This window comes from Heteronotia binoei, unplaced genomic scaffold, assembly GCF_032191835.1.
Source record: "Heteronotia binoei isolate CCM8104 ecotype False Entrance Well unplaced genomic scaffold, APGP_CSIRO_Hbin_v1 ptg000648l, whole genome shotgun sequence".
Classification (NCBI taxonomy): domain Eukaryota; kingdom Metazoa; phylum Chordata; class Lepidosauria; order Squamata; family Gekkonidae; genus Heteronotia; species Heteronotia binoei.
In genome coordinates, this window is record NW_026800061.1 from 373730 (window position 1) to 395182 (window position 21453).

A 21453-nucleotide genomic window follows, 5' to 3' on the forward strand; every position below is an offset into this window, starting at 1 on the left:
ACTTGTTATGCCAATAAAGGTTTCTGGAGTCTGGATTGCTATGACAAATCTCATTTTAAATACCCCTAGTATTAAAGCTGTGGTAACTACTAACTAGGAATATTCCTAACGTTCCAACCCCAAAAGAGGACATTTTCATCAGTTGTTTAGAAACACCCCAAAAGGGAAAAGGCACACACAAAAAAGGGGACACTTTGTAACCCTACTAAAACTGTTAGTTACGTTATACCAATAAAGCTTACTGCTTTTAGCAAACAAAAGAACAAGAACAACAAAAACCTTTGGTTCATCTCTTCGGATTCCCATACGGCCTCTCCTGGGTCTTCTTATCACTTTTGTAGATCTATAATCTGGTTGACTATCAACTATAGAGCCCACAGAGTACCTCAATTCTGCTGATGAATCAAGATGTGGCCTGAAAAATATTAGTGGCAAATGAATTAGAAGATAAAAACACATGAATAAAAGAAACCTATAAAAATTAATAATCCATTACAAATTTACAACACATAGGAACTTTTATCCTATAATTTAATTCCAGTAACAAAGGAGGTAGAATAGTTGAATTTCTAATGTACTATGGGGGTAATGAAACTCTGCAATATATTTTCAGAAACTGTCAGTAAAACTCAGTGAGAAATATTGTCTTGAGAGTGAGTGGTACAATAGAAAGAGTGTTGGGATGGGGAAGCCCAGGCTGAAATCTCTGTTCAGCTATGATGCTCACTGGGTGGCTTTGAGCAAATCATTATCTCTCAAGCTGATCTATTTCACAGACACATGTAAAGAATAGAACACTCCATATAACCTTCCTGAATTTATTGGAGTAGAACAAATAAACTCTGGTTCTCTATCATACCCAATTCACAGCATACCAGATAATACTGATGCAAAGATGTAGTTTGATTACCTAAATACAAAAGTTAGAGAATACGGGTCAAGATCAATATTGTCTGCTATGTCTGCTATGACCAGGGTATCAGGCAGAGAAAAAACATTTATTAACATCTGTTGCTTGAGATACTTTAACTGGATATGGCAAGGAGTGAACCTAAGACTGTTTTCATGCAAAGTTCGCATGAACATATGAATCTGCCTTATACTGAATCAAACCCTTGATCCATCAAATTCAGTTCTCTGCTTGGACTAGCAGTGGTTCTCCAGAGTCTCAGTCGGAGATCTCTCACATCACCTATCACCAGATCCTTTAACTGAAGATGATGGAGGCTGGACCTGGGACCTTCTACATGCCAAGCAGATGTTCTACCACTGAACCATGGCTCTGCAACTAAGTTACAATCCCTCCTTCAGCAAAATATTGTAATCACAAGATTCATCATGAAGCTGACTATAATTCTATTCTAAAACCTTCCATGCTATGTGGGAGAAAGCATCACTTTCTGAAGAGATATGGAATAGGTAAAATGTACCTCTTTATTGGCAGCACTCCTGGGCACAGATTATGAAACCATGATGAATGCACTGTGTTATAATATAGTTTCTTTATTGTCATGAAACAAAAGTGGACTCCCATCTCAGCAAAGTCCACTTAACAAAGACATGTATCCAGGGCTTTTTGGGGGGGTAGAAATAACCCTGCAGGAACTCATTTCCATATTAGGCCACACCCTCTGACATAACCATTGTTTAATACAGGGCTTTTTTGTAGCAAAGGCTCAGCAGGAATCATTTGCATATTAGGCCACACCCTCTGGTGCCAAGTCAGCTGAAACTGTGTTCCTGTGCATTCCTGCTCAAAAAAAGCCCTGCACATACAGGGTTGGTTTGCCCACTAGGCAAACTAGGCGGTTGCCTAGGGTGCCAGGAGGTAGAGGGCAATGAATTGGGCTCCCCTGTCCCAGTGCCCATTGCAAATGCCTAGTTTGCCTCTCTCCCTCCCTCCCTCCCTGTCGCAGCAAGCCTGCCGCTGCAACCCCCCCCCTCCTTCCCTTTGTAGCGCTGCACTCTGTTGCTGCCTCCCCGAACGCCATGCCACGCCACGCTCCCCAAGGTTGATCCTTATTGGCTTTGATGCGGCTGGTGAGGCTTCTACTTCTTTGAAGAGCATGCAACACAAGGGAAGACTTTGCTCCCCTCACTTCCAGTTTTGGGGAGGAGGGGGAGCGAAATCTCCTCTCGTGTCGTGGGCTTTTCAAAGAAGTAGAAACCAAGCCAGCCACATCAAAGCTACTAAGGACCAGCCTCGGTGTAGCGCAGCATGGCTCATGGGGGGTGGCAACGGAGCACGGCACTGCCAGGCAGTGCCACAAAGAGAGGGGGCGGTGGCAGGCAGCAGCAGGGGGACAGTGGGCAGGGAGCCTGCCTGTGGAGCTACGTGCCCACGGGCCAGCACTGTGCATGTATCAGATCTTATTGCAACAAATGCTGTGTCTGTTGTCATTTTCACAATGTGATGTAATGGACCATAATTTAGAATGTAATGAAATTATAATTTACATGCCAGGACTTAGTTCCTAGGACACTTGCTTTTAAGAGTGCCAATGAATAATAAATATAGTGAAGTAGCTATTTTGCTTTTAAAAAGTCTCATAATATTCCTTTCTAGCCATCGCAATTAAACAGAGCTTCTCTTAAAACCACAGCCTGTATTTATGGAGATATTGAGAAAGTGAGGACGCATTAGCTTAATCTAGTAGAAATCTAAATCACTTGCAGAATTCCAAATGGACCTGCAGGAGGTATGAGGAAAGTGAGGGGGACTTGGTGATTCTGTGTTCCAAATTCTTCCATCTAGAAGCTGCTTTAAAAAAAACAAAACAAAAAAGACTGTCACTCCACTACCTGCATCTGTACATCATTTGTAGTTGTCAGCCCCTTGAACCTGACCCCAATAAGGAAGGCCTGAGGAAGATCCCATTTCCCATCCAGTTGCTAACAATATGGATATATATGTCCTTCTGAAGTCACTAGTTATACTAGAAGCTGCAATTCAAAATAAGGCACTGTGCTATACTAATCTAATTCCCTCCTTAAACCATGTCCTTTTAATTGGAATTAAAACATGACAGATTAATAAATTTTTCCAAGGGCTGGCACGTGGGAGTCGGTGGACCAGGCAATTGCCTGGGGTGCCCTCTCCCTGTCCCCACTTGCACAATCTTTGAGCCTTTCTCGACTCTGAGGGGTTGGAGGAGCTTCTCCAGTCCCTCAAAGCCCAGAAAGAACCAGTCTTCCCCTGCCCAGCATGCTCCGAACTCGAAGCATGCTAGGCAGGGGGCGCACCAAGTGCCCAGTGCAATGACATCACCTCTGGATTAGTCTGTTCCCAGAGTTGGGGGGCGGGCGTGTGTTGGGGTTCTGCCTTGGTGCCAGAACCCCATGAGCCAGGCCTGGTTTTTCCATTAAATCAAGAATCAAAATATGGGTTTGTGATCAAACTAGTATTTGCACAAAGTAGCAGAGCAAGGATGATATATAATTATAACTAAATTAACCTGAGAGTTTTTACTCCTAATGGAAAGCTTAAAGGCAGAGATTATGAGAGAGGTTTTCAAAGATAGCTTTCAGAAACTTTTAGGATATAAAGCATAAAAATTTTCATAGTTTTTTTTAAAATGCCTTTTCATGATGCTATTGATTTGCCTGAAAACAACTATGATCTAAATGAAGAAAACTAAGGAACAAAACTTATAAAATTGCTCTCTATACATAACTTTCAAGTAAATGATCTGAAATGGAACAACCACTATCAAAATGTTGAGGTGAGCCCAGAATTCAGGTGTCGTAGACAAAACGCAATATTCTGTTGTGGACAGAGAATGTAGCAGAAAACAGAAATACTATGCATCTGTTTCTAATTCGCTAGATGTATGTTTATGTTTGGTTTGATTTGGTTGCACAGAGTACAGGAAATATTTCTCCTTTCTTAGTTCATGGAATTTTACTTGAAATATTTATAATCTACACTTTCCATTAAAAACCATCCAGGATGATCACAGCATATTACTTAAAATACATGAAAAAACAAATAAAAACAGCATAAAAGATAAATTAAACATAAATAGAAAATAATAAAACATGTCTCACATCAAACAAAACAGAAAATTAAGCAATGTCCAAACAACTGACCGAGGAATAAATAGTAAAATAGCAGCAGAACAAATAATGGCAGCACCAGATGGAGGAAAAACCCCAATTCCCTCCCTGCCACTATTTTTGTGAAATAACCAAATGAAATATGCAGCTGCTACATGGAAAAATAACATAGGGTACAAAGGTCCTAACTTGGATGGCCCAGGGTAACTTGATCTCATCAGATTCTGGAAGTTAAGCAGGGTCAGCCCAAGGCCCATAGCTACAGTGGGGCTCTCCAGGGTTCGGACCTTGAGTTACTACCAAGGCCCATAGACAAGGAGCTGCTGCCTCTCCCCCCATTTGCAGATTCAAAAGTATCTTCTGACTTGGGGTCTCCTCCAGGAGGAAGGGAGGAGCCGTGCTGCCAGGGTGGCCTGTAGGAGCAGGGAGTTCCACTGTCCCCTGGCTCTGGAAGCCTGGCAGTACAGGCATGCAGCCTGCTGAGTGCAGGGCCACCAGCAAGAGAACCCTGCCTAGGTACCACCTCCCTCATGCCCCTATGGCTCAAAGGGCATGGAAGTTCTCTGCTGCCCCTGCAAAGGCAACCGAAGCCTGCAAGAGCCCTTTCCCCCATGCCCAGTGGGGACCAGGTGGCACCCTATAGGAGGTCACAGGGATAGAGCAGTGCTGCCTTGGAAAGCCCCATGATGGGGAAGCCTCCTTTTTACTTTCCCAGCTGCATGTGGAGTGTTCTGGCTTCCATGGCCCTGATGGCAGGGCCCAGGTACCACTGTCCACTGCCCTTCTTTCTCCTTTTTCTTCCAGGCCTACGTGAGGCATGGGTCTGAGAGAGCTGTGTGGGGGCCAAGCCAAGAAATGGGGCACCCTCACCATCAGGGAAGGGAGAGCGTGGCTTGGCTGACTGGTGTGTCTGTGAGACAGCCTGGGGAGTGTGAGGGTGTGCCCCCAACTTATTTAAATGCCTCCCTGAAGAAGAAAAAAAATCCTGGCTATGCCCCTGGTCAACCTGTGTTAGTACTTGGATGGGAGACCTCCTAGGAAGTACAGGGCTGCTATGCGGAGACAGAAAATGGCAAATCAACTCTTGCCTTGAGAACCCTATGGTGTCAACTTAAATCAGCTGTGACTTCACAGTATTTTCTACCACCAAAGATTCTAAAGCAGAGGTTTACCATTTTCAGCTACTAGAGGAAACTGTTGCGGAATTAGGGCTGGACTGAGCCTCAGTCATCCGCCTATGCTAACCCAGTGCTATTTCAATTTCTATATTAATTAGACTCTATAGTTGAAACTTCGATTCTGTTTCCCAGGAGGCTTTAGGATACTTTGAGTGATATGGCCTTCCTGGTACTGATAATGCTATCTTTTAGCCTCACATTACTTTTGCATTTTGGAATGTTTTTATACAACCAAATTCTAAATACATAAGAGAACCAAACCTAACTTCCAGGACTCTCTGAGTCACCCTAGCTCTTTCTGGGTTTCCTTGACTTCTTGACCCAGAGAGATAGGCACCGATTTTGCACTAGGCTTGTTCTGGGTGCAGAGCCCTTTTGCTCCCGGGGCTTCGCTCCGTTTTCACACAGGTTGTCCCAGAGCTGTGAGTTGGTGCACTGCTATTATGCAGCAAGCGAGATCATCTGACAAGCAATTTCTGCTTGTTGCGGAAAAGTGGCGCGCCATCTAGCAGCTCCACAGCGGCTTATGCAAAAATGGAGAGTAGTCCCAGAGGCAAAAAGGCTCTCTACCTGGAACAAGCCCTAGTGCGAAATCGGTCAGAGAGAAAGGGCTGAGCTATGTTGTGTACATCGCTATATGTCAGATACTGCTCACAGAGTAGATTGGCAGTTAAATTGACTCCCTTGGATGGAAAAAGGTACTTAATGCGCAAATGTATTCTTGTTGGTTGTTCTTTCCAACAACCCATTTTATCTGGTCTTGACTACATACTTCAGCCAAAATTCTGGATCTTTCCCAAAGTAATTATGATTAAAGCAATGACATTTTCAAAAGTTACACCTTTTGGATGCTAAACAGTAAACAGAATTTTCAGTTAAGCTATTATTATTTTCTCTTTCTACCTTGACAATGTGGGATCAATCAAAGACCCTGCTCTTATTTTCAGTTGGTCAAGTTCAGCTCTCAGCTTGTCTATTTCTTCTGCCAATCTTTCCTGAAAATTAAAAAAAATCCATGGGAAATATTTTGCATTATATGAAATTATATAAGGAGAAAATTGATCAATAAAAAGACTGTGATTCTTAACCTTCTGGAAAGAAAGGACAAACTTATACCATTATCCTGTTAAAATGTTGCAGTCTAGTTTATTAACTGACAATATTTACTTTTTATGGTATACTTTGCAACATGGCAAATAATCACTTTCAGGGCTTTTTTTTTGTAGAAAAAGCCCAGCAGGAACTTATTTGCATATTAGGCCACATCGCTGACACCAAGCCAGCTGGAACTGTGTTCCTGTGCATTTCTGCTCAAAAAAAGCCCTGATCATTTTAACCAGTTTGATAAAACATGCCAACAGAAATGTTTCCATTATTTTTTTTAAACCCTGTTAATAACCAAATTCACACGAGACTTGTTCTGGGTGGAGAGCCTTTTTGCTCCTGGTGCTTCTCTTGGTTTTTGCACAAGCTGCCTCGGAGCTGTGAGTTGGTGCGCCGCTTTTCTGCAGCAAGCAAGATCCTCTTACAAGTGGTTTCTGCTTGCCATGGAAAAGCAGCATGCCAACTCACAGCTCCAGGACAACTTGTGTGAAAACCGAGAGAAGCGCCGAGGCAAAAGGGCTCTCCGCGCGGAACAAACTCTAGTGCAAAATCAGTCAAAATCTTTCTATAGCAACAAGACTGACAACACTGGTGATCTTGATGGTTATGCTCTTCCAATTTTCATGGAGTATTCAGCCCTTTCATGGATTGCTATCTTGTCGTGGTGAGGGCTTGCGCGGTTCAATGAGACTGTGGGCTATGCCATGCAGGGCCACCCAAGATGGACAGGCCACAGCTGAGAATCCAGACTAAATGTGATCCACTGGAGAAGGAAATGGCAAACCACTCCAGTATCCTTGCCAAGAAAACCCCATGAACAGAAACAAAAGGCTAAAAGATATGGCACTGGAATATGAGAGGTCAGAAGGTGCCCAATATTCTACTGGAGAAGAGCATTCAAGTAACCACAGAAAGAGCGAAGCAGCTGGGCCAAAGCCGAAAGGACGCTCAGCTGTGGATGTGTCTGATGGTGAAAGAACAGTCCAATGCTGCAAAGAACAATACTGCATTGGAACATGGAATGTAAGATCTATGAATCAAGGTAAGCTAGATGTGGTCAAACAGGAGATGGCAAGACTGAACATCGACATCTTGGGAATCAGTGAACTAAAATGGACAAGAATGGGTGAATTTAACTCAGAGGATCACTGCATCTATTATTGTGGCCAAGAGTCCCATAGAAGAAATGGTGTGGTCTTTATAGTTAACAAGAGAGTGACAAAGGCAGTAATGGGATACAATCTCAAAAATGACAGAATGATCTCGGTCCCTATCAAGGCAAACCATTCAATATCACAGTAATCCAAGTCTATGCCCCAACCACTAATGCAGAAGAGGCTGGGGGACTGGAATGCCAAAGTAGGAAGTGTTGGAATTTGATATACTATTAGCAGAGTAACGTGGAGATAACCACAAATAACAGCCAGGCACACGGTTTAGCTTAAGAATACAAAGTACTTTACTTTACTAATGAGGAAAAGGTATGACTGGGATTTCTAGAAAACAAAGAAGGATTCAATATCCTTTCTAGCTTCTAGGCTACATCTTGACTCTCTTAAGTCCTAACTTCAACTGCATGGAGATCTAAGGGCTTTACACAAAGGGCAATAAAACTGACCAAATGGTTTCCCTTAGACCACCACCCAAATATATGAATTAGCCTATTAGGGCTCTCCCTGAATGGTCACTATGCATATCGACACCTAGCCTTGGCAGGAAGTACGTGCACACATTCTCATTGGATCTACCTACTCACTGGCTAAACATCAGCATGCATATACAAACATTTAATTAACTCATGACAACAGGAAGTGAAATTGCATCAGAAACCCAACAGGAAGTCAAAAGGTGACCAGAACAACTGACAAGTTTGGCCTTGGAGAACAAAATGAAGCCGGGCAAAGGCTAATAGAGTTTTGTCAAGAGAACAAGCTGGTCATAGCGAACACCCTCTTCCAACAATCTAAAAGGCAACTCTACACGTGGACATCACCTGGGCAACACAGAAATCAGATTGATTATATACTCTGCTGTCAAAAATGGAGAAGCTCCTTACAGTCAGTAAAAACAAGACCTGGAGCTGACTGCGGCTCAGATCATGAGCTACTCATTGCAAAATTCAGGCTTAAAGTGAAGAAAACTGGAGAAGCCATTAGGTCATTCAGGTCTGACCTTGATCACATCCCTTATGAATATACAGTGGAGGTGAACAATAGGTTTAAGGAACTAGAGCTGATAGACAGAGTGCCTGAAGAACTATGGATGGAAGTTTGTGACATTGTGCAGAAGGCAGCAATCAGCACCATCCCAAAGAAAAAGAAATGCAAGAGAGCAAAGAGGCTATCTGATGAGGCTTTACAAATAGCTGAGGAAAGAAGGAAAGCAAAAGGCAAAGGTAAAAAGGAAAGATTCACCCTACTGAATGCGGATTTCCAGAGAATAGCAAAGAGAAATAAGGAGGCCTTCCTGAAGGAACAATGCAAAGCAATAGAGGAAAATAATAGAATGGGAAGGACAAGAGATCTATTCAAGAAAATTGGAGAAATCAAGGGAACAGTTCATGCAAAGATGGCCATGCTAAAGGACAAAAATGGTAGGGACCTAACAGAAGCAGAAGAGATCAGGAAGAGGTAGCAAGAATACATAGAAGAATTATACAAGAAGGATCTCAATGTCCCGGACAACCATGACAGTGAAATCGATGACCTTGAGCCAAACATCCTAGAGAGTGAAGTCAAATGAGCTTTAGAAAGCATTACTAACAACAAAGCGAGTGGAGATGATGGTATCCCAGTTGAGCTATTCAAAGTCCTAAAAGATGATGCTGTTAAAGTGATGCACACATTATGTCAACAAATTTGGAAAACACAACAGTGGCCAGGATTGGAAAAGAAGGGTAATGCCAAGGAATGTTCAAACTATCACACTATTGCACTAATTTCATATGCCAGCAAGGTAATGTTAAAGATCCTACAAGCTAGGCTTCAGCAGTATGTAGGTGGGGAACTACCAGAAGTTCAAGCTGGGTTTTGGAGAGGTAGAGGAACTAGAGTTCAAATTGCCAACATTCGATGGATTACGGAGAAAGCATGGGAGTATCAGAAAAACGTCTATTTCTGCTTCATTGACTATGCTAAATCCTTTGATTGTGTGCATCACAACAAACTGTGGCAAGTCCTTAAAGAGATGGGAGTACCAGACCACCTCTCATGTCTCCTGAGAAACCTGTATAAGGGTCAAGAAGCAACGGTCAGAACGGGATATGGAAAAACTGATTGGTTTAGAATAGGAAAAGGAGTTCGACAAGGATATATATTGTCACCCCGCTATACCCTCTACTGGTCGGGTAAGTCAAAGGCTGAGAGCCGCCTTTCTGGCATTGGCTTCATGGTCAGGAACTCCATTGCCTCCAAACTCGAAAACCTGCCAACAGGTCACTCAGATCGCATCATGTCCATGCGCCTCCCACTTCAAAACAAGCAGCATGCAACACTCTTCAGTGTGTATGCCCCAACCCTTCAAGCAGATCCTGCAGAAAAGAACAAGTTCTATGCTGATCTACGCAACCTCGTACGGAAGACCCCTACAGAGGACAAGTGATCATCCTTGGCGACTTCAATGCCAAAGTAGGTAAAGACTCGGAAGCCTGGAAAGGAGTACTTGGCAAACATGGCATTGGCAACTGCAATGATAACGGGCGCCTCCTGCTAGAATTCTGCACGGAGCACCAGCTCACCATCACCAACACTATCTTTCAGCAGAAGAACAGCCTGAAGACAACCTGGATGCACCCACGGTCCAAGCACTGGCACCTTATCGACTACATTCTGGTGCGCCAGAGAGACCTTCGAGATGTCTTACACATCCGAGTAATGCCCAGTGCGGAATGTCATACGGATCATCGTCTTGTACGCTGCAATCTCCGTCTTCACTTTAAACCCACACCCAGGAGAGGAGGTATCCCTCGGAGGAAGCTTCAGGTTGGCAGCCTTCAGTCAGCCGAAGTTAAAGCTGCCTTCCAGGCAAAACTCCAGTCAAGAATTGAGGACCCCAGTTGCCCCACAGACCCTTCTCCAGAAGCACTCTGGGAACACCTAAAAACTACCATCCTGTTGATCTCTGAAGAAGTCCTCGGGTTCTCCACAAGGAAAAACAAGGACTGGTTTGATGAGAACAATCAAGAGATCCAAGAATTACTAGCGAAAAAGAGATCTGCCTACCAAGCACATCTTGCTCAGCCCTCCTGTCCCGGGAAAAAAGCAATCTTTCGCGCTGCATGTAGCAACCTCCAGCGCAAGCTTCGAGACATTCAGAACGAGTGGTGGACCAAGCTTGCAGAGAGAACCCAGCTGTGTGCAGACACTGGTGATTTAAGAGGGTTCTACGAAGCCCTGAAGGCAGTATATGGCCCATCATATCAGGCTCAGAGTCCCTTGCATAGTGCAGACGGCCAAGTGCTCCTCACAGACAAGGCATCCATACTGAACCGGTGGTCGGAGTATTTTCAGGCTCTCTTCAGTGCCAACCGCGTAGTTTCCGCAATCCACCTCACCCCACTTCAACCAGTGAAAATGAGTTGGATGAGATCCCCACCCTAGAAGAGACTGTTACAGCCATCAAGCAACTGAAAAGTGGTAAGGCAGCGGGAGTTGATGGAATCCCACCAGAGATCTGGAAGCATGGGGGCACAGTACTACATAGCACACTTCACAAAGTACTTGTCACCTGCTGGGAACAAGACAAACTACCACAGGACTTTCGCGATGCAATCATCATCACTCTACACAAGAACAAAGGAGAAAAGTCAGACTGCTCCAACTACCGGGGGATAACCCTGCTCTCCATCGCAGGCAAAATCCTTGCCAGAATACTCCTGAACAGACTGGTGCCCGCCATTGCAGAAGAACTCCTTCCAGAGAGCCAGTGCGGCTTCAGAGCTAACAGGAGCACCACCGACATGGTATTTGTTCTCAGGCAGCTCCAAGAGAAATGCAGGGAACAGAACAAGGGTCTATATGTGACTTTTGTTGACCTTACCAAAGCTTTCGATACCGTTAGCAGGAAAGGCCTGTGGCAAATCTTGGAACGTTTAGGATGTCCCCCAAGGTTCCTCAGCATGATCATCCAGCTACATGAAGACCAGCGAGGCCAAGTCAGACACTGCAACGACCTCTCGGAGCCCTTTCCAATAGGCACAGGTGTAAAGCAAGGCTGCGTTCTTGCGCCAACTCTCTTTACGATCTTCTTTAGCATGATGCTTCAAAGAGCCACAGTAGATCTAGATGATGACGATGGTGTCTACATCCGCTATCGCACTGATGGCAGCCTGTTCAACCTGAGGTGACTAAAGGCTCACTCCAAGACAATGGAAAAACTCATCCGAGAGCTACTATTTGCTGATGATGCTGCACTCGTCTCCCACTCGGTATCAGCTCTGCAGCATATGACGTCCTGCTTTGCAGAGGCTGCCAAGCTATTTGGCCTAGAAGTTAGTCTGAAGAAGACAGAAGTTCTCCACCAGCCTGCACCCCAGGAAGATTATCACCCTCCCTGCATCACTGTGGGTGAATCAGTTCTGAAGACAGTCCAGCAGTTCAGCTACCTGGGGTGCATCATCTCCTCAGATGCCAAGATCGACAAGGAGATTGACAACAGGCTGGCAAAGGCAAACCGTGCATTTGGCCAACTGCACAAAAGAGTGTGGAGCAACAAGCATCTGAAAAAAGGCACAAAGATCAATGTTTACAAAGCGGTTGTGATGACAACCCTCATCTACGGCTCCGAATCGTGGGTTTTATACCGTCATCACCTGCGACTCCTTGAGCGCTTTCATCAGCGCTGCCTTCGCACCATCCTCAACATCCACTGGAGTGACTTTGTGACCAACACTGAAGTCCTCAAGAGGGCAGAGGTTACAAGCATCGAAGCACTGCTGTTGAAGACGCAGCTGCGCTGGGCAGGGCATATTTCTAGGATGGAAAACCACTGCCTTCCCAAGATTGCTCTGTATGGCGAACTTTCCACCGGCCATCGAAATAGAGGGGCAGCAAAGAAGAGGTACAAGGACTCCTTGAAGAAATCCCTTGGCACCTGTCGCATCAACCATCACCAGTGGTCTGACCTAGCCTCAGATCGCAAAGCATGGAGGCACACCATCCACCAGGCTGTCTCTTCCTTTGAGAACACACGCATAGCTGGTCTTGAGGACAAAAGGAGATTTATTATTGCTGGCTGCTTTAAATCCCACCCTTCCCCTCCGCCCCCTGCATTGAGAGCAAACAAGAGAAAGGAGCGCTCTGCTCCTAACTCCAGTTAAAGCAAGTCGTGTATGCACTTCTGAAGATCATGGAGATTTTGAGGAGAGCGTTGACTCCTTTATATAAATGAGGTTTGGGGTACAATTTATAATGGAAGCATAACTCTCTGATATTAGAGAGTGGTGGGACTGTTGTAAGTGTCTGGGCATGTTTCCCCAAGGTATAATCAGCCCATGGAAGGTGGAGTTTTGTTCTCCTCCAGCCCTTAATTTTAAGGTCTCCCAGGGCTAGGCTATATTAAGTTATTTGTAGAATAACTTAGCTCAAAGTTGATTTGAAATATATAATGTAAAGCTAATATAATGAGCTAAGATTAACTAGTGAATTTTATTAATCTTACTATTTAATATTTGAGAGAATTAAGGAAGAAGATGAAGAAAACATGAAGGTATAATGTTTATGTGATATTACATTTGTATAGTGCAAAAGATTTTGTTGGAGTTGTTAATTTTTAAATTCTTCCTTTAATAAAGTAAAAAAAAATGCCAAAAAAATGAACAAAAGTAACAAGAACACCATGAGTAATTGCAGGGATCTAACCTCATCCACTTCTTCCAAACATTTTTAGGAACAAAATGGTAGCTAAATTCAATGGGAGGAAGCATGCCTCTTCATGCACTATTATTCATGAGAAAACGTGGCTGAGAAATTACTAAAATGACTAAAAATAACAAGAAATCCATGAGTCATTGTAGGCTAACCTAATCTGCTCCTTCCAGAATGGTTTCTTTTTAGGAAAAAAATGTCAACTAAATTAAAATATATTTTTTGTTTTGCAATTTCTTTTGTGCTTGTTGAGTTTGGCTGTTAGATATGAAGTTATTTTGCCTCCAGACTTCAGCTACAACCATGTTTCTTGCCCTTGTTTCAATTTAATTTGATTTCCTAAAAAAACTTTATACGTATTTTAGGATAAAGTACTTATTTTTTTCTACTGGCTGTAAAGCAAAGAGGAAAATGACATTTAGTAGAAATGTTACTTAATGTGACTGTTTCTCTAAGCCAATGGTAAATGGCTGAAATTGTGCTGCACTGCAAAGGGCATGACTGTGAGACTCTGGACCATGTGGGGCTGAAACTCATGAATTAAATAAGAATTAGGGTTGCCAAGTCCAATTCAAGAAATATCTGGGGACTTTGGGGGTGGAGCCAGGAGACTTTGGGGGTGGAGCCAGGAGACATTGGGGTGGAGCCAAGATCAAGGCTGTGACAAGCATAATTGAACTCCAAAGGGAGTTCTGGCCATCACATTTAAAGGGACGGCACACCTTTTCAATTCCTTCCATAGGAAATGATGAAGGATAGGGGCACCTTCTTTTGGGGCTCATAGAATTGGACCCCCTGGTCCAATCTTTTTGAAACTTGGGGTGTATTTTGGGGAGAGGCACTAGATGCTATACTGAAAATTTGATGCCTCTATCCCAAAAAACAGCCTCCCCCCAGAGCCCCAGATACCCACGGATCAATTCTCCATGATTTTCTATGGGAATAACTCTCCCTAGGGAATAATAGAGTTCTCAGAAGAAATTTCCCTCCCCTTCCCCTGCTTTCTGACGGCCCTGAAGCGGGGAGAAGGCCTCCAAACTGGGGGATCCCCCGCCTCCACCTGGGGATTGGCAACCCTACTCTACAGTCAAGTGTTGATGGTGGCTCAGGTTCCTGCACTCTAAAAGAACCTACAATGTTGTGTTTTGCCAGTGCAAAGAAAAAAGAAAAAAAAGCATGAAATCTGAGTTTTAAAGAATGGTGCTTTGTTGTTAACCAAAATAAAGATTTGTCATATGGATATTCTAGAAGTAGCTCTTCATCATACCACTGCAAAAGTCAAATAGTCTTTTACTCTTAGCATTTGTTTAAACTCGCTTGCCGTTTCTCTCTTACTGCAATATGAAGCATCATTCCCTCAGCAGTATCAGATTTGAGCTCCAAAGCTTCATTTCCACCTCTTTTCAAGAAAAATCTACTTGTGCCCAAATTCCATGCAGGGAATTATTAGGAAGGGAATTGAAAACAAATCAGCCAGTATCATAATGCCCCTGTATAAATCAATGGTGCAGTCTCATTTGGAATACTGTGTGCAATTCTGGTCACCGCACCTCAAAAAGGATATTATAGCATTGGAAAAAGTGCAGAAAAGGGCAACTAGAATGATTAAAGGTTTTGAACACTTTCCCTATGAAGAAAGGTTAAAACACTTGGGGCTCTTTATCTTGGAGAAATGTCGACTGTGGGGTGACATGATAGAGGTTTACAAGATTATGCATGGGATGGAGAAGGTAGAGAAAGAAGTCCTTTTCTCCCTTTCTCACAATACAAGAACTCGTGGGCATTCAATGAAATTGCTGAGCAGTCGGGTTAGAACGGATAAAAGGAGGTACTTCTTCACCCAAAGGGTGATTAACATGTGGAATTCACTGCCACAGGAGGTGGTGGCGGCTACAAGCATAGCCAGCTTCAAGAGGGGGTTAGATAAAAATATGGAGCAGAGGTCCATCAGAGGCTATTAGCCACAGTGTGTGTGTGTGTGTGTGTGTATATATATAATTTTTTTTGGCCACTGAGTGACACAGAGTGTTGGACTGGATGGGCCATTGGCCTGATCCAACATGGCTTCTCTTATGTTCTTATAATGCAAATCCTCCTCCCAAAACAGCATGTTAAAAAAGACAGGCATTCTTAACACACTGTGTTTTATGGATTTTAATTTTTGTACTAGATTTTAATATTTGTAAGTAGCCAATATTTGCTGAAAATAATGGCACTAATATTATAAAAAATATACTCACTGGTGTTTACCCTTGGTTAAGTAGCTCACTGCCCAGAGACACGGCTGATCATACCACCTTATTCTTCACATTATATGGTGTTGTTATTACTTATATCTATGCAAATGTTACCATGCCCACACAACAAACACATGAATATTATGTTCAGATCAACAAGGAGAATTAGCTTTGCATGTTTGTACAAAGCAAAGAAAACCAAGATCTTTTACCTCAAGTGGCAACAGTGAGGAGCAAGTTTTCAGTTGGAAAAGGATGGCAGAGATCTGATTTTAAAAGGGATACAAAATTTATTCAGAGAGTTGGTACGGTAGTGTGTGTGTGTTTGTGTGTGTGTGTGTGTGCAGGGGGAAATAACCTTAAGCAAATACTAGAAGTACTAAATCAAAAACACAGACACATTTGTTATCTTATTAAATATAGCAACAAATAGCAGAACTGCTCCAAAGTGGAACAAGGGATACTCTTTGGGCTAAAGGTGTACATGTGGTTTGGAAAATAAGAGAGGGACAGATCAAGAGGGAAAGCAAAGACTACCTGCCGTATTCTGCAAAGAAATCCAATGGAAGAAGGAGGGATCCAATGTATGTGTTGAGAGCAGACTCTTCGGCTCGCTTTCGGCCGCGTCTGGAGGGGGCGGGGCTTCAACGCTTGTATTGAAGCCTCCGCTCCCCGTCTCGGCAGTCCTCTCAGCGTGTTTGGGCTGCAGGGAGCGTGCTTGCACGCTGTTTCTGAACGGGGAGGTGATTAGGCCGGGAGGCTGGTGCGTCGGTGGATCACAGCAGCGGGAAGCAAGGAGCGTTGTGGGACGTCCAGTTCTGTGGCTCACTTTTCCCTTTGCCTCCACCATCCCCTTATCTCATTTGACTTCAGAGGCAGAGCGGGCGACGCCGCTGCGCTGCAGCCTCTTCTCCACTTCAGTGTAGATGGGCTCAAAAGCAACCGGACTTGCAGATCGCCCCCCTTCCCCCTCCTCCCGCTTCCATTTGGGGGGGGGGGCGGGGGAAGGAGCTGGAAATCCAGAAGACTCCCGCCAGGGCAGGAGGATTGGGATGCCTAATAAGAATGCTGGTTTTCTATCATTCACCTAAAAACTTCTTGTAAGTGCAACAAAATTTCAATCTAGTCAGTACACCTACAGAGCAATCTTAAAGCAGGTCTACTGAGAACTGTACTCAAATTCAGTGGGGCCTACTCCCAGAAAAGCATTCTTAGAATGGCACTGGAAAGCAGCAGTTATGCAGTGAGAAGCAAAGCAAGTCAGAGGTAGCCTTGTTCACCCACAGCAAAACAATACGATAACCAGGCCAGTGCCACATAATTCAGTCACTACACCTTGTGAGGAGTAACTCATGTTTGCTCTGGTGCCACTCAACATTTCTGTACCCACTTCCTGAAGGATGAAATTTCATTAAAGAGTTTTAGGCAAGTGTCTGGTTTAAGAACTTTGCGCTAAAAATACTTGGTTCAATGATCTCTAGGAACATTTTTGGTAGACGAATTCCCCAAGCAATATTTGTTCTGATTAATAAAAACATCCAACAATTTTCTTTAAATAAATAAAATTACCATTTGAGGAAAAAAATATTTAGAATACCTTGTCATGTAAAGATTCTTCCAAGTTCTTCCTAAAGCTTTCAGATTCTTGAATTAAAACATTCTAGGAGAGAAATTTCAAATCAAAATAAGATACAGCAAAAATCAAGGTAAAAAGATTAAGCAGACCTAGTAGTCTTTTTTATCATTCTTCATGCAATGGCAATAATGTGTCTATTATCTCAGATACATAGTTCCTCTGAAAATGCTGTTTTATTAATAAACGCATTCCTGATTTTACTGTGTCAAAAGTTATTGTTAACATCTTTTTTTTATCCTGATCCTCTCAAAGGAGCTCAGGGTGACATATTGGTTTTCCCTCTCTCCCATTTTATGAAGTAAAATTGAAATAAGTTGAGAAGAAAGAATTGTTGCCCCAAAGTTATCTAGTGTGGTCCTTGAGCAGGGATGACAGCCCAGATCTATCCTTTTAACAATTTAACCACTATACTGTACTGATTCTAGGTACAATATAGTAGGTTTATGCATTTCTTTCATTGTTAATTACAATAGTAACAAAATAGGATGTTTTGTAATTATTATAATTAATTTTAAAATGAAACAAATTATCCAGGTAAACAGCCTATAATAGAAAAAACATTTTCTTTCATTCTGTTCTGTCCTCTTTTTTTATTGCAGTCTCTGCCTCTATTGGTTTCTTTTTCACAAGGCAGGCAACATTTTTAAATGAGGGCCCAGAAAGAACACAGTGTTGCTTAAGGGGAAAGGGGAGAGAGGCTCTGAACTTTCTTGATTAACTGCAAGTTGTAGCAACTATGATTACAACTGTACAAGTACAGACCCAAGAACAGTTTGTGTGGGTGTTTGTGTCGTCCATTGGAGTCAATCAAAAACAATCACAAAAATAAAATTATGGAAAACAAAACAACAATAATTAAAGAAAAATAACAAAGCAAAAATATATGGAACAGAACATTAATGAAACCATTATTTTTAAATAAATGACATTGAAAGAAATGTAATCAACTCCCTTGCACAAGTCTACTATATAATAGCTCACTGAGATAGCATACCTATCATTTTTTTAAATGATTTTTAAAATTTTTAAACATCAAAGGCATGATCCAATCTATGCAAACACTGTTGGGCATGCATTGTTCTCACACATGTGGGAAGAAGCCCATTGAATGCACAAAGTTGCCTCAGTTTGAGACAGAACATTGGTCCTTCTGGCTCAGCCTACTCTGACAGCTATTCTCTATGCACTCAGGAACAAAAATGCCTTTTCCAGCATTAGCTACCTGATGTCCTTCACCAGGAGATATCAAAGTGCTTTTCCACTGAACCATAGCCCCTAAAGATAGAGGACTGGGTGCCAAAGGGCATGAGAGGAGAGGATTTCATGTGGTCTTGTTTCATGCCATAAACATTCAGCAGCTTTTATTTCACAGAAGCAAGAACATATTTCAATTGTGATTTTAAAAAATCACTGCATTGATTTTGCTAGTTACTTTTCTTGATCATTTAATATTACCTTTTCTTCCAAAGCTGCCATTCTCTCTTTTAAATGTAGCTGCAGGCGTTCATTAGATTCTGTCAAAAGCCTGTCCACAGTATCTGATAACCGTTTGTTGTGCTCTTCATTCATTTTTTCTCTTTGTCTAGCCTTCATTTGAGTATCAAGGAAACAAAACGGGCAGTTCCAATGTTAACTAAAATGCTGCTCTTATTGAAACATAAATATTGGTACAGGCAACTAAAATAACAGTAATACATAACAAAGCAAATGCTGCTGAAGAATAAATTTTATCAGTACTAGAGTCAAAGCAGAATATTGCACAATATTGTACAATACTTGCTAATATTGAGATTTGAATGTGATGACTGTTAATATAAAAAAATTACCTATCAACATTGTACCTTCCTTCACAATGTTGATAGCTAATAATTTTCTTATATTAACAGAGTCACCACATTCATATCTGAATATTAACAAATGGATGGAATTCTGGGTTTTAGTAATAAATCTTTCAGTAATACATCTCTGAATTCATTTTGCCAACATTCATGTTGCATAATTTACATTTTCAGATTTACATTTACATTTGCAAACTGTTACAGAGAGGACATAGTCTCATTAAAATACAATGATGGTTTGTTCATAAGCTATTTTAAAACAGTTGACTAGGCGTAGGCTAATAAAGCAATCTTTGCAGTTATCTTCACAAACGTGCATACCATAGACAGTGAATTTGTTAGTTGTGTCAAAATCTGACAACCTTCAGGGTGATCACTTCACTAGGGATTATTACGCACATGGCTTTGCGATTTGTGCAACTATGGCACCTCAAAAGAGTGCCTCTGGCTACAGCAGATGTGTTATTTAATATAACTGGTGCTTCACATGACCCTTGCTGGTTGCAGGATCCTTACATGCACACGGATGCTATTGTATATTATTTATTTAAAACATTTAGTAGGGGCCTTTCTACCTCAAAGGAAGGCAGAGTAGCTTACAATATAAACAGCAATAAAACATAATAAAATACAGTTGAATGCCTGAACCAGCCTATATAGTGTGCATGAAAACAGAATGAAAAACCAACTTTACCCATTCCAGTTATAAACCATACAATAAACTATCTGTAATGGACATACTCTTTGAAGCTCCTGGTTTTTTTCTTCCAGCTGAGTTTCCAAGTGTCTCATGCGTTCTTCAATGTTGCCATGTCTCTCTTCGGCCTGTGAAAAATAATACGAGTTTTTTTAAACTTAAAAAAGTATTGTGAGTTAAAATCTCAATTAGTTTTAAAGAAAACATAAAGCAAGCTACTACTAACTGCAAAATTAGTTTTCAAAAAATAAATTTTTATTCAAACAGGCAGCTGAACAGCATTGCTTGAAATGTGTCAGCTACAAGGCCTGTTAACATCCAAGCATTCAGCAAAACATTGGAGTTATTTATGAGCAATGAAATCAGCCAAATGTAACATGCAAACTGTGTATGGTTTGAAAACAAACCTGCCATCATAAAATTGTAAGCTCTTTAAGCACTGAATGACACAATGGTTGATTATCAATAAAATAAATACATAAATTAAAAAACAGAGTTCTTAAGAATATGAAAACAAAATCAGATGGACTCTATTTAGCAATAGAAAGTAAAGTCCAGTAGGACTACCTTCCTACGTATGGAGATCATTTCTTGTAGTTTAGCTTCCATAACATATTGATAATCATCAGATGAGGTAGAAGAGGTTGGATCAGACTAACAAGTCAAGGAAAAGGAGAGGGACAAAATTGAAAATCAGAACTAAAGACACCAACACTGAACGGAACACAGCACAGAATGCTTAAAAGAAAAGCGTGATTGCAAATTTAATACTTCAACTGACATAATTTTATGTAGAATAAACCACACTTACAATAGGGTGACATGAGGCAGTTGATGTGGATGAACTTAAAACAACAGAATGCTAAAAAAGCCAACAACCCAAGTATGGAAATTCCAGGTTAGTGATGGCTGGCTGATGAGAAATTAATCTTCAATAATTTTAAGCAATTCTGGCAAAGAGGTCTGATTGGAATTTTGGTGAATTCAGCAATTGAATGAGACTTTGGGATTCCAATGCCAGAACAGGTTTTGAGGTTTTTTTTTTTTAAATCTTACATTATCATAATGGAAACAATGTATAATGTAACAAAATACACTAATTCAAATGGGTTAGTCATTTATAATGCCATGATAGGTTCCCTTATAAAGTATAAAGGCAAATTACTAACAGTCAATGAAAACAACTTTTCCAGCTTATCATAAAGATTATTGAGCTTGTGGTGAATGCAAAGCACTTGTCTTATCACTCTACCATGACTATGGCTCAGTTTTCCTGCAGCATAGTTTTCTGGGCATATAATTACATGGATTCCATGCTCATTATGAGCAACATTGAACAACATTGGGAAAAGTTAAAAGGCCTACACAAATGAACCTTTACCTAATAACATAAAATAAAAATGTAAGGATTCAAACTTTAATCAGCTAGTTAATGCCTTTCACCCAATAAAGGTACAAATACTGTTTGAAAACATTTGAAAGCACAATTTTAAACTGAACAGTCCACCATCAACCCTCTAGCTGCATGCTTGACAGTTTCCATTTTTTCGTTCCCAGGAAGGGAGCAGAAAATTGGTTGCTTATTGGATGGTCCATTAAGTGGACTGCATTTAGCATAGTGGCTCGTCAATGCACTCACAATTATGAAACGGCACAAATAATATCAGTTGTTGGTACCCAATTCTGAAAATGTATTCAGAACACATGGACATTGAATATAAAGGCCCTCCAATCATACAAGACCTTTCTGACAGAAAAGGCAAATTGATTGTTTGTTAGAAAATTGATTTTTGTTCTTACCTGTAAAATTGCAATTCTTTCAAGTGGCCGGGGGAAAGCAGTCT

General features: G+C 41.7%; 1 protein-coding gene across 3 annotated transcripts in view; it reads right to left on the reverse strand.

Moving 5' to 3' along the window:
- The window catches only part of LOC132590749 (liprin-alpha-2-like), a 112869-nt gene that overhangs the window by 80832 nt on the left and 10584 nt on the right, over positions 1-21453 (reverse strand). For 2 of the 3 annotated variants that reach the window (XM_060263660.1, XM_060263662.1), the window contains exons 4-9: positions 20177-20263; positions 19654-19737; positions 18530-18661; positions 17036-17098; positions 6138-6229; positions 280-415 (exon numbers count right to left, since the gene is read on the reverse strand). In XM_060263660.1, coding sequence (XP_060119643.1) covers positions 280-415; positions 6138-6229; positions 17036-17098; positions 18530-18661; positions 19654-19737; positions 20177-20263 — 594 coding nt within the window. The remainder of the gene's footprint in view (positions 1-279; positions 416-6137; positions 6230-17035; positions 17099-18529; positions 18662-19653; positions 19738-20176; positions 20264-21453) is intronic. The other variant, XM_060263661.1, reaches the window with a different exon arrangement.